Genomic DNA, 12175 nt, shown 5'->3' on the forward strand with positions numbered 1-12175 from the left:
TCCCACATGCTGCGCTAGCCCTGTGCCCCAAAGTGTGCAGAGCCATCACCGAGTCCGGGCATGGCGGTGCACACCTATAATCCCAGTGCTGGGGAACCTGAAGACAGGAGAATCACTATGAGCCTGAGCTATGTAGTGAGACCTTGTACCAAATACATAAATGAAAAAAAGAAAAGAAAACCTGCAGAATAGCAAAAAACCCAAAATGTCACTTTCTCCTTGAACAGAGACTAATATTTAGAACATATAAAGAACTTTAAAAAAAAATTTGCCTCAAAATAAAAGACTTGATTAAAAAATCAGCAACTGCAATGTAAAGACACTTCTTGGGGGGGCTAAGGAGATGGCTCAGTGGAGTAAGAGCTTGCCTGGAAGGGCCTGAATGCAATCCCCAGTTCTGCCCCCCACCCAAAAAAAAGAAAAAAAAAGACACTTCTTGGAACAAGTACAAGGAATCAATAAATAATTCTTTAAAATGTTCCACATATCCGATCACTAGAGAAATACAAGCTTATTTTATTTTTTTTAAATAAGTGTAACCCTTTTTTTCCCCCATAATTTTATTGATAAACAAATAGCAATGAGACAGTTTCAAATCAAATTGGTAGGATAGTTTCAATAATTAACACATTGCATACATTCCTCCCAGTGGTTAATTGCTGTACAAGATGCGGATATGATATCCTATCTACAAACACCATTTGAACAAACCACTCTATTCATTAAGAGAATATAACTATGTATCTATCCCAACCACCTTGAATACACAGATACAAAATGGACATCTGTATACCCTTTTTTTTGTTAAGTTCCGTTATTTGAATATTATAGGTGTGTTAACTCAGCAAAATAATCCAAAAGAGTACAGTAGTCCATAATCGTATTGGGTCTTCCGCTTGACTGGCAATGTCAGAAATTGTTGACCTGAGTCCCCTACAGCTCAACATAACAGCATGGCTTTACTTCTTATATTTTGTTTTTATGCTTTTCTCCTGGGAAATACAAGTTTAAACAACAATTCTATCTTACTCTGGAGAGAATGGATGTCCTCAAGAAATAAAAAAACAACAAATGTTTGTGAGGCTATATAGAAAAAAGAACCTTTCTACTTGTTGGTGGGAATGTAAACTAGTATAGGCATTATAGAAAAGCAGTATGGAGATTCTGTGAAAAACTAAAAACAGAAATGCTATTCAACCCAAATATTCCCTTTCTAAGCTTCTTCCTGAGTTAAAAAGTATTAGTGTCGGGGAGATAGCTCAGTAAAATAAGCTCCTGCCTGGCAAGCACAGGGTCATGAGTTCAATCCCCAGTACTGCAAACCAAAACAAAGCAAAACAACTGTATTACAGTGATACATGCATACCCATGTTTACAGCAACACAACTCATAATAGCTAAATCTTGGAAGCTGCCTATATATCCATCAATGGATGAATGGATAAAGAAAATGTTATATCTAGGGACAGTGGAATAGTACTCTGTCATAACAAAAGACAGAGTCAGTTGTAGGAAAATAGATACACTTTGTTTTTTTTTTTTTTTTGCGGAACCGGGGATTGAACTCAGACCCTTGCGCTTGCCAGGCAAGCGCTTATTCTACTGAGCCATCTCCCCGGCCCCAATAGATACACTTTGAGACCACAATGCTACGTGAAACAAATCACACACACAAGCTTAAAAAATTACATACTTTCTCTTATAGGAGAAATCCAAATGTAAGGAGCAAATTAAAAGCAGTAGAAAACAGAGAGATAGCTCTTTTACAAGTAGAGAAGGGACCAAGATATGGAAAAAGGGAGGAAAGAAAAGTAAAGTAAGTAAAAATAATTAAGATGTCTCATGTACATGTACCAACTCCCCATGATGAATGCAATCACTGTATACTGTACATGTACTATAAAAATATACTAATAAAAATCATAAAAATTATTTTTTTTGGTGGTATCTGCGATTGAACTCAGGATAAAAATTATTTTTACAAACCACATAGTATTAGGTTATATTATTCTTCTGGGTTTTTTGTTTGTTTGTTTGTTTTTTGGTGGTAACAAGGATTGAACTCAGGACCACGGGCTTGCCAGGCAAGCGCTTATTCTACTGAGCTATCTCCCTGGCCTCTATTCCTCAGTTTAAAAGCCCTCCAAAACTTCTTTTCTCAGGCAGAATAAAAATTCAAAGACTCTACCACCACCTACAAACAGGAAGCCTCAGGATTTGGTCGTCATATTTATATTCACTGGCTGACACAAATATGCAGCTCTAGGCCACCCTCCAAACTGTACATGGCTGTCGAATCTGTACCTCAAACTTAATATATCCAAAAGTAATCTCTGAAAAACTGCTCTTCTCAGTCTTGTCCACCTACTAAGATAGAAATCATCAGTCTACTCTTTAGACCACAAATCTAAAAATTATCACTGATGCTTTCCACAATCAACCTATCACTCCTCAAAACATTTCCGATAAATTAATGTCCAGTACCCTACAATTTTTTACCAACTTCATTCATGTCCATCACTGTGGCTCAAGTCACCCACATCCACCCATCCTGTTCCCATCACTACCCTTACAGCTCTGCACATTCACTTTACTATTTGTTTGCTTGTCTTTTTGAGATAGGGTCTCACCATGTAGTTCAGTCTGGCCTTGAGCTCACTTTGTAGCCTAGGCTGGTCTCGAACATGCAATGATCCCCCTGCCTCAGCTGGGATGACAGGCATGTGCCACCACACCTGGCTCACTTTACTCTTGATACCAAGGTCACAGTAAGCTGAACTTCAGGCCAGTGTTATTCATCTGCTCAAAACCTTCCCAAGTTTCCCACCTCACTCAGAGTAAACACAAAGGAAGTTAGGATGACCTACAAAGGACTACAGGGTCAGCCCCTGCATTACACTTCTGAGTGTGCTCTTTATCACTGCCCCCTTCATTCATGTGGCTCTAGCGACAATGGCCACAGTGACTTCTTTGCTGTTCCTGGATGGGTCAAGAAAAGTGTGACTCCCAAATCTTTTTACTTGCTGTTTCATCTTTGCCTTTCCTAGCTATCAGCATGGTTCCTTCATTCACTCCACTCAAGCCCATATTCAATGTCATGTATCAAGAGCCTTCTCTAACCACTTTTCCTTATTGACTTATTCTCTATCCTTTTACTGATTTTTCTTTGAAACTTACACTTCACAAACTATACATCTGCTTACTATATCCTTCTTTACATGAAAGCAAAACTGAAAGTTACTCATTAAGTCAGGTGTAGTGCATGCCTGCAAGGCGGAGGCAGAAAGATGACAGTGAGTTCAAGGTCAGCCTGGCCTACATGAGTTCACATTCAGCCTAAACACTGCACAGTGAAACCCTGTTTCAAAAAGCACAAAAATTAGATAAACAAACAAAATTATTGAAATGTACTCACTTTTTGCACTAACCAAATTTAGGGAAGGAAAAAAAAAACACTGATGCTAAGTTGTTTAAAAATTCTGAAAACCATTTCCTCTCATTGGTTATACTTACCCATGTACATAAAATAATGTATAAAGCTTCTTTGCATCAGTCATGCAGCTTCGAGTTACAGATAGGACCCCCTTAGGCCCTACTGTCAGGGGCTCAAGAGCAGGATTTCCAGACTCTACAAGCTGGGAAAAGAGGCGTTCCACACTGCGGCGACAACCAACACATGGAACAAGCTGAGAAAGTGCACTCAAGACTTCACGTGATGTTACCACCATGGCAATACTGAGATCCTGCTGTTTAAGCATACTGTGTCGCTGAGAAAAAGGAGGAAAGAAAAGTGAATCTTACAACACAAGATTACTCTCACTAATGCTGGTTCCCACCCTATGCAATTAGTACAACCTGGGCAGTGCCTGCCATCTCTACACCAATGAACTGGAAAGGCAAAGTAGTCCACCTTGTCCATGCTGTACTGATGCTTAGGACACCAGGCTAAGCAGCATGTGTCCCGTATGTGCAATGCTTTACCATGTCTTCTTTTCAACTTTTAACACTATTGTTTAGCAATAGGAATCAAAGTAGGATGAAGGACATGGCGAGCAGCAACTCTGAATTTGCAGGTGTGAGCAAGTGTTATGGTTCACTGGAAGAGAACCAGGCCTTCCTTGTAGGCCTTCTCACAGCAGGGAACCTGCAGTGCACAAACTGATCTGTATAGGGATTTTATCTGTTGGTTATGACAAGTTACAGAAATGATCAAGAACCACAGCTGTAGAAGAATAGGCAATACTTCTACTTGACAGAAGTAGTTATACTACAATTAAGACTTCCAGATTTACCAAAAACAGTAGAATAATTTTCATAATGTTCATCATTAACATCAATTTTTCATTTAAAGTTTTTTCTACAGGTAGAAATAGAGTTGTAAAGTAAATTAACAAGTTATCTTGCATTATATACCTAAATATCATTTCTCAGAAATGAAATAAAAATTAGAAAGTTCATCATATGTAATATTTTTAACTGAACAAACATCATACAGAAGAAACCCAATATGCACTTTTGTTTTTAGAGGTGCAGAAGATTGAATGCAGGGCCTCTCACAGACTTAAGCAAGCACTCTATCACATGCACGCTATCACTGAAATACATCCATAGACCAAAAAGTTAATAAAAAATGACGCACCTTTTTTTGTCTTTTTGAGACAGGGTCTCAGTATGCAGTTCAGGCTGGCCTTGAACTCACTATGTAGTCAAGGCTAGCCTCAAACTGGCAACTATCCTCCTGCCTCAGCCTCCCAGAGGCTTTTCTTTTTTTTCCTTCCTGTATTTAGGACAAGGTCTACAGTCTCACTACATAGATCAGACTTGTACCGACTCTCCTGTTTTCAGCTTCCCAAGTGCTGGGATTACAGGCACGTGCCACCACGTCTAGTCTCCATCACCTCGGTACACCCCATAGGAGGGCCTGGCACGGCACTCCAGGGATCGAACCCCAGTCACTGTGCTCTGCCTACGCAGGCACTTTAGTCCCCAGAGCTATCAGGTCGACCCCTGAGAGGCTTATCTTTAAAAACCAAGAAAGATGTGCTGGGGCTGGAGAGATGGCTCAGTGGTCTAAAGCACCTACTTGAAACAAGTTTGGCAAAGCACAGGGACCGCGGTTCAATCCTCCAGCACCACATGCCAGCCAGCCCGCCCCCTGGTGGGCTGAGCTGGCCACACACACACACACACACACACACACAATAAATAAAATGTAATAAATAAATAAAAAAAAAAAAAAAAAAGAAAGATGTGCTGGTGAAATCAGAGCCTTATGGAAATGTAAAATGTTCACACAGCACTACCGAGTTTCTTTTATGTGTCATATCCATAATTCAGGTACATAACTATATCTCCCATAGCAATAGTGAAAAAGAAAGCAATTTCAGTGCAACCTTAATACCTAGGGAATCTTACGTTAAAATAAAATTGTCGGGGGCTGGTGAGATGGCTCAGTGATCTAAAGCACCTACTTAGAACAAGCTAAACTAAGCAAAGCACAGGGACCGCAGTTCAATCCCCCAGCACCACATGCCAGCCAGCCCTACCCCCTGGTGGGCTGAGCTGGCCACACACACACACACAAAAAAATAAGTAAATAAATAAACAAAAAAAAAATTAAATTAAAAAAATAAAATAAAATTGGCTAGATTTTAAATGACTCCTCTCTCTCTCTCTCTCTCTCTCTCTCTCTCTCTCTCTCTCTCTCTCTCACATACACACCTAAAAACACTGACTTCCAAAAAAAAAAAAATTACCTGAATGAACTGCTTTAGTTGTGCACCATTATTCTGATGTCCATCAAAATTTAACACATTGTCAGGAAATTCCATCACCATCTTAAAATGCAAACAGAACAGAAATAAAATATTTAACCTTCTTGTAATACTTTATACAGCTTGTTTGATAAACTTCAGGATTAAGCCAATTTGCCCCCTCCCCCACATACACACAAAAATACAACTACAGTATACAGATTTCTAAGTCAGAACGGTATAGTCACACAGTCAGGAGCAAGAACACTAAAGCAAGACAGGACAGACATGAGTTTAATCCAAAATATCATTTAACACAGATGTCACAACTAAGTAAGTTACTAACTCTGCCTAATTGTTAATTTCCTGCTTTGCAAAACAACAAACAATGAACAGTATGTACTTTGCAAAGTGGTTTTAAGGATTAAGTTGCATTTTAAAGTATTTCTTTTTTTTTATTTCTTTTTTTTTTTTTTTTTTTTTGCGGAACCGGGGATTGAACTCAGGCCCTTGCGCTTGCCAGGGAAGCGCATATTCCACTGAGCCATCTCCCCAGCCCCTTAAAGTATTTCTAATAAATCAAATACCCTTATATTGTTTTGCCAATTCTTCATAATTATGGAATACATCTTATTACTGTCTTTAAAAATATAAAGACTCAGGATACAGTTCAATGAAAGAGCACCTGCCTAGCATATCTGTGGTCCTGTGTTCAATCCTCAGTACCACCATGACCAAAAATAAAAAATTTGCATTATCTCAGGACCTGCCATTTGCCCTAACTATGAACAAAAAGACACACATGTATTTATTCAATTATCAAACTGCACTACTATAAGAGTGACATAAAGCTCTCCAGGATATTTCAGCATGTCAAATAATAGAAATTAGCAATTAACACATTTCACTGATCTATAATGTCAAAAATCTTAAGAACCATAGTGTGACCCAGCAGAAAAGTATAAAAACAAAATATACAAAGTAAAGCCATGCTGTTATGTTGAGCTGTAGGGGACTCAGGTCAACAATTTCTGACACTGCCAGTCAAGTGGAAGACCCAATACTATTATGGACTACTGAACTCTTTTAGATTATTTTGCTGAGTTAACACACCTATAATATTCAAATAACGGAACTTAACAAAAAAAGGGATACAGATGAATGTCCATTTTGTATCTGTGTATTCAAAGTGGTAAGGATAGATATATAGTTACATTCTCTTAATGACTAGAGTGATTTGTTCAAATGGTATTTGTAGATAGGATATCATGTCCGCATCTTGTACAGCAATTAACCGCTGGGAAGAATGTATGCAATGTGTTAATTATGAAACTGTCCTACCAATTTGATTTGAAACTGTCTCATTGCTATTTATCAATAAAATTAGGGGGGGGGGAAGAACCATAGTGTGTACCACAAAGAGCCATAAGATCTTACTCTGCAGTTGTCTGACCTTGAACTCACAGCGATCCTCCTGCCTCAGCCTCCTGAGTGTACCACCATGCCTGGCCATAAAGAACCATTTTAGCTGTAAGATGGGATCACATTTAAAGAAGCATTCCATCTGGGTGGGATGGCACATGCCTGTAATCCCAGCACTTGGGAGGCTGGGACAGGAAGATCACTATGAGTTTAAGGCCAGCCTGGCCTACATAGTAAAACACCATCTAAATAAATAAATAAGCATTCTAATTTCAAAGTTGTAATGTAAAAAAAAGTATGACCCCAAAATAATGAAATGAAATGAAGTAATACACACACATCTTAGCTGAAACATTAAAGAAAGCACACTTGTGCTAGGACAAACTATTTTCAGATGACTGACCTCAAACTCCTACATACCCAGAGTGACATCAGGATGGGCACCTGTCTGAGGTACAAACTAAATAAAAACACTACCTGGTTGAATGTGATCTTAAAAAGACCTTGTCGTGGGCCAGCCAGATAGCTCAGGAGACTAAAGCGCCTGCTTAGGCAGAATGCAGCGGCCAGGGTCATTCCCTGACATGCAGTGTCAACCCCGGGGAAATGAGTGTGGTGCTGCGTGCCCGTAATCCCACTTGGGAGGCTGTAAACAGGAGAATCACTCTGAGTCTGATTTACGTAGTGAGACCCTTCAGACCCTGCACTAAATACAAAAAAAAAAAAAAAAAAAAAAGACCTCTTCCTTTCTCCAACTACATTCAAAAAGATTTGTTTTGTCTTGGGATTTGTAGTATAGTACTAGGCAGGAAACCCAAGTCCTCACACTGAGCTGTATGCCCAGTCTTTTTAAGAGTCCCACTGCTGTGTTGGATTGTTTTATTTTGCTGAATTCAAGCACCTATAATATTTAGATGACAATAGAATACCCATCTCTGACAGGACTGAACTGGAGAGTGGGGATACAGAGGAAGGACCATTTTGTATTTGTATATACAGAATAGTTAGGATAGATGTACGGCTGCTTTCGCTTGGTTCAGTGAGAGGAAGGATTTGTAGTAGTAGTGTTTGGATGGGATGTCCTGGCTGCCTCTTGTGTTGTGAATGACCACTTAGAAGGTAACAATGTGTAATGTATTAGTTATTGAAAATGTCCTATTAATCAGCTTGGAAAGTGTCTCATTGATACTTGTTTCTCAATAAAATAAAAGAGTCCCACTAAATTGCCCCAGCTGACCTCAAACTTGCAATCCTCCTGCATCAGCCTCCTGAGATCTAGGACTGCAGGCAAGACATCTGCCAACACCTGCTTCTTTAAATGAAAGTGATCATTCTCTTCTCTCTGCATGAGAAGTGAAAGATTTAAGGTAGGAGGTATGCAGCATGCCTGTAATACCAGCATTCAGGAGGCCAGATCAGGAGGATCACTACAAGTTTGAGGCCAGCTTGGTCTACACTCTGAAATCAAAGCTAGACTACATAGCAAGATCCTGTCTCGAAGGAAAAAAAAAAAAGAGAGAGAGAGAGAGACAAAAAAGTTGAAAACATTGTTCTAACAATATACCAACGCCTCATTAACGACATTTGGTAAGGAATAATACTTGACAGATGAAGTAAGGAATAGATTTTAGGAGGAAGAGCAATGATGCAAACAGCAACTTAACCCTGAGGTCTTCACTGTGTAACAAAATAAAAAACTGCATGAATAGTCATTCCACTTTTTTTTTAATTATTTATTTATTACATTTATTTAGTGTGTGTGTGTGTGGCCAGCTCAGCCCACCAGGGGGCGGGGCTGGCTGGCATGTGGTGCTGGGGGATCGAACCGCGGTCCCTGTGCTTTGCCAAGCTTGTTCCAAGTAGGTGCTTTAGACCACTGAGCCATCTCTCCAGCCCCAAAAGTTGTAAATTTTTTTTTTTTTTTTTCCCAGAACTGGGGATTGAACTCAGGCCCTTGCACTTGCCAGGGGAGTGCTTATTCCACTGAGCCATCTCTCTGGCCCCTTTTTTTTTTGGTACCAAAATTCAAACTCAGGATCTTGCACTTACCAGGCAGGCACTGTAGCACTAAACTATACTCCCAGTCTGGGGATTCCAATCTTTACGTGTACAAATTTTATCTTGTGGGAAAAGAAACATGGTTATCTCTACAGAGTAGACTGGTAGGATGAATATTTCTTCTTGTTTTTTTTTTTTAATTTATTTATTTTTTTTTCAAAGTTTTATTGATAAACAGCAATGAGACAGTTTTAAATCAAATCGGAAGTACAGTTTCAACAAATATTACACTGCATATATTCTTCTTAGTGGTTAATTGCTGTACAAGATGCGGACTTGTGATCCTATTTACAAACACCATTAGAACAAATCATTCTATTCATTAAGAGAATGCAACTATATATCTATCCCAACCTCTTTGAATACACAGATACAAAATGGACATTCATCGGTATACCCCATTTTTTCTAAGTTCCGTTATTGAATATTATAGGTGTGTAAACTCAGCAAAATATTCTAAAAGAGTCCAGTAGCCCATAATAGCATTGGGTCTTCTGTTTAACTGGCAATGTCAGAAATTATTGACCTGAGTCCCCCACAGCTCAACTTAACAGCATGGCTTTATTTCTTATATTTCGACTTCATACTTTTCTACTGGATGGTTAAGACCAAGGTAAAGCAAGACCTATGCAACAAGAGTTGTAGCTTTTTGGTCTGAGAAGTTCAGTGAAATGCCCTCAGGATTTGTCCTGAGATCCTGTACCTCAGATTGTAGAACCTTTATCAGTGCAGCCATGTGGATGAGTCACGGCCATTGCTTGGCCAATGTGCTCTCTGTGAAAGCCTGAGAGAGTGTCTTCTCCCCATGTGACTCTCCTTAGGCCCACTCTATGTCATCGATCACTTTCCTCTTTGGCCCCATAATCTTCTTGATCAGAAAATTTGGGACACTACTGAGGTTTTTTTTTTTTGGTTTTTTTTTTTTTTTTGATGTATTTAGTACAGGGTCTATAGGGTCTCACTACACAGATGAGATTCAGCGATCCTCCTGTCTTCCCCTTCCTAAGTGTTGAGATTACAGGCACGCACGGGCTTGTGCCACCACACCCAGTCTCAATCCCCACCTCAGCACACCCTGGTGGGGGGGCTGGCAGAGCAAGCCACAGATCAAACACTCCCCCCACCCCATGCCTGCCTAAGCAAGCACTTTAGTCCACTGAGATATCTGGCTGCCCTGATTATTTCTTCTTTATGTATTCCTATCCCTTCCAAATTTGGGGAATTTTGGGATTTATTAGAGAATTTATTTATTTATTTAGACAATCCATAATCACTCTACATGTTCAAAGACAAGATTCCATCTCAATAACCTTTAGTTTTTCACATTTTCCATATCCCAAATCTCACTATTTCAAATATCAATCATCCAATTCTCAGGTTTAGCAATTCCAGGATCCTATTTCTAGTTTTCCGTCTCAATCTTCTCATTAATACTCCAAAGAGTGGCATGACAATAACACTTCTTATATAGCCTCAGTCATGCCGGGTATACATTATCTAAAAATTTTCCTATGTTAACATTTAAAGGGCCGAGGAGATGGCTCAGTAGAATAAGTACTTGCCTGGCAAAACACAAGGGCCTGAGTTCAATCCTCAGTTATACACACACACAACAAAAAAAAAAAAATTTAAAAATTTTTGTTCTTGTTATTGGAGACAGAGTCCCACTGTGTAGTTCAGGGTGGACTTGAACTATGAAGGCTACACTGGCCTCAGCTTTCCTAGAAAAAAAAAAAAAATTAATAATCTCAGTATTGGAGGGGCCAGGGAGACAGCTCAATGGCATAAGCACCAGACTGACAAATGCGAGGTACTGAGTTTGATCCCCAGTACTGTAAAAAAATTCTCATTATTGGATAGTCTAAGGGTCGGGGAGAGTGCTCAGTAGATTAAGCGCTTGCCTGGCAAGCACAAGGGCCTGAGTTCAATCCCTGGTTAAAAAAAAAAAAAAAAAAAAAAGTGATAGTACTGGAAATTCTGGTCCAAAACACTGAGTAAAACAGTTAATAGTCTAAGTTAAATTCTGCTTTTTGGAATCACCACAGGGATTAACATACTAAGAAATTTCACTGTCAGTCTACAGGTATATCTCAATGGTAGAGAGAACTTGCCTAGTATGCCTGGAGCTGGGGTTCAATCTCTCCCCCCAAATAAGCCTCTTCAACCTGACTCTTAGATGAGATCTTAAGTTTAACTTAGTATAAATGAACTGTTTTATGTTTTAGTCTTATGTTTTGTTTTATACTTTAAAAGTCAAAGAACCCATCTAAAATATTGAAAACTACTGACTTCTTAAGACAGGGTCTCACTATGTAGTACAGGTTGGCCTTGAACTCACTTCAAGGCTGACACTGAGTGCACGTGTGATCCTCTTGCTTCAGCCTCCTGAGCACTGGGATTACAGAGTGAGCCACCATGCCATGCCCAGATTGATTTTTTTAAAGCTACAACTATATGTACAGCACTTGCTTTAGGAATCCTTTTTAAAAGAGCTTTAAAAAAACACTGCTTTTTGACCATGTTATTACACACACACACACACACACACACACACACACACACACACGTCAAACCTGAAGTCTTAACAGCAGTGGCACACACCTATAACTCCAGCTACTCAGGAGGATGACACAGGATTCCAAGTTTGAAGTAAACCTGGGCAACCAAGGTAGACCCTGCCTCAAAATTAAAAGCTGAGGGCCAGCCAAATAGCTCATTGGATTAAAGTGCCTGCAAGCAGGCTCAGGGGTTGGGGGTTCGATCCCAGGGCCTGCCATGCCGGCCCTGCCACAGGGGCACACTGGGACGACAATTGAGACTGGGTGTGGTGGCGCACAACTGTAATTCCAGCACTTGGGAGGCTGTAATCAGGCGAATCACTACGAGTCCGATCTAGTAGTGAGACCCTGAACACCCTGTAGACTCTTCCCTAAAATACAAAAA

At 39.7% G+C, this 12175-nt stretch overlaps 1 protein-coding gene across 6 annotated transcripts in view; it reads right to left on the minus strand.

Moving 5' to 3' along the window:
* Ggnbp2 (gametogenetin binding protein 2) overlaps positions 1-12175 on the minus strand; it is a 55063-nt gene that overhangs the window by 36925 nt on the left and 5963 nt on the right. For all 6 annotated transcript variants that reach the window (XM_004643013.1, XM_023703154.1, XM_023703153.1 and 3 more), the window contains 2 exons: positions 5756-5836; positions 3513-3766 (listed from right to left, as the gene is read on the minus strand). In XM_004643013.1, the coding sequence (XP_004643070.1) occupies positions 3513-3766; positions 5756-5836 (335 nt within the window). The remainder of the gene's footprint in view (positions 1-3512; positions 3767-5755; positions 5837-12175) is intronic.

Source organism: Octodon degus, unplaced genomic scaffold, assembly GCF_000260255.1.
Source record: "Octodon degus isolate 3935 unplaced genomic scaffold, OctDeg1.0 scaffold00164, whole genome shotgun sequence".
Classification (NCBI taxonomy): Eukaryota; Metazoa; Chordata; class Mammalia; order Rodentia; family Octodontidae; genus Octodon; species Octodon degus.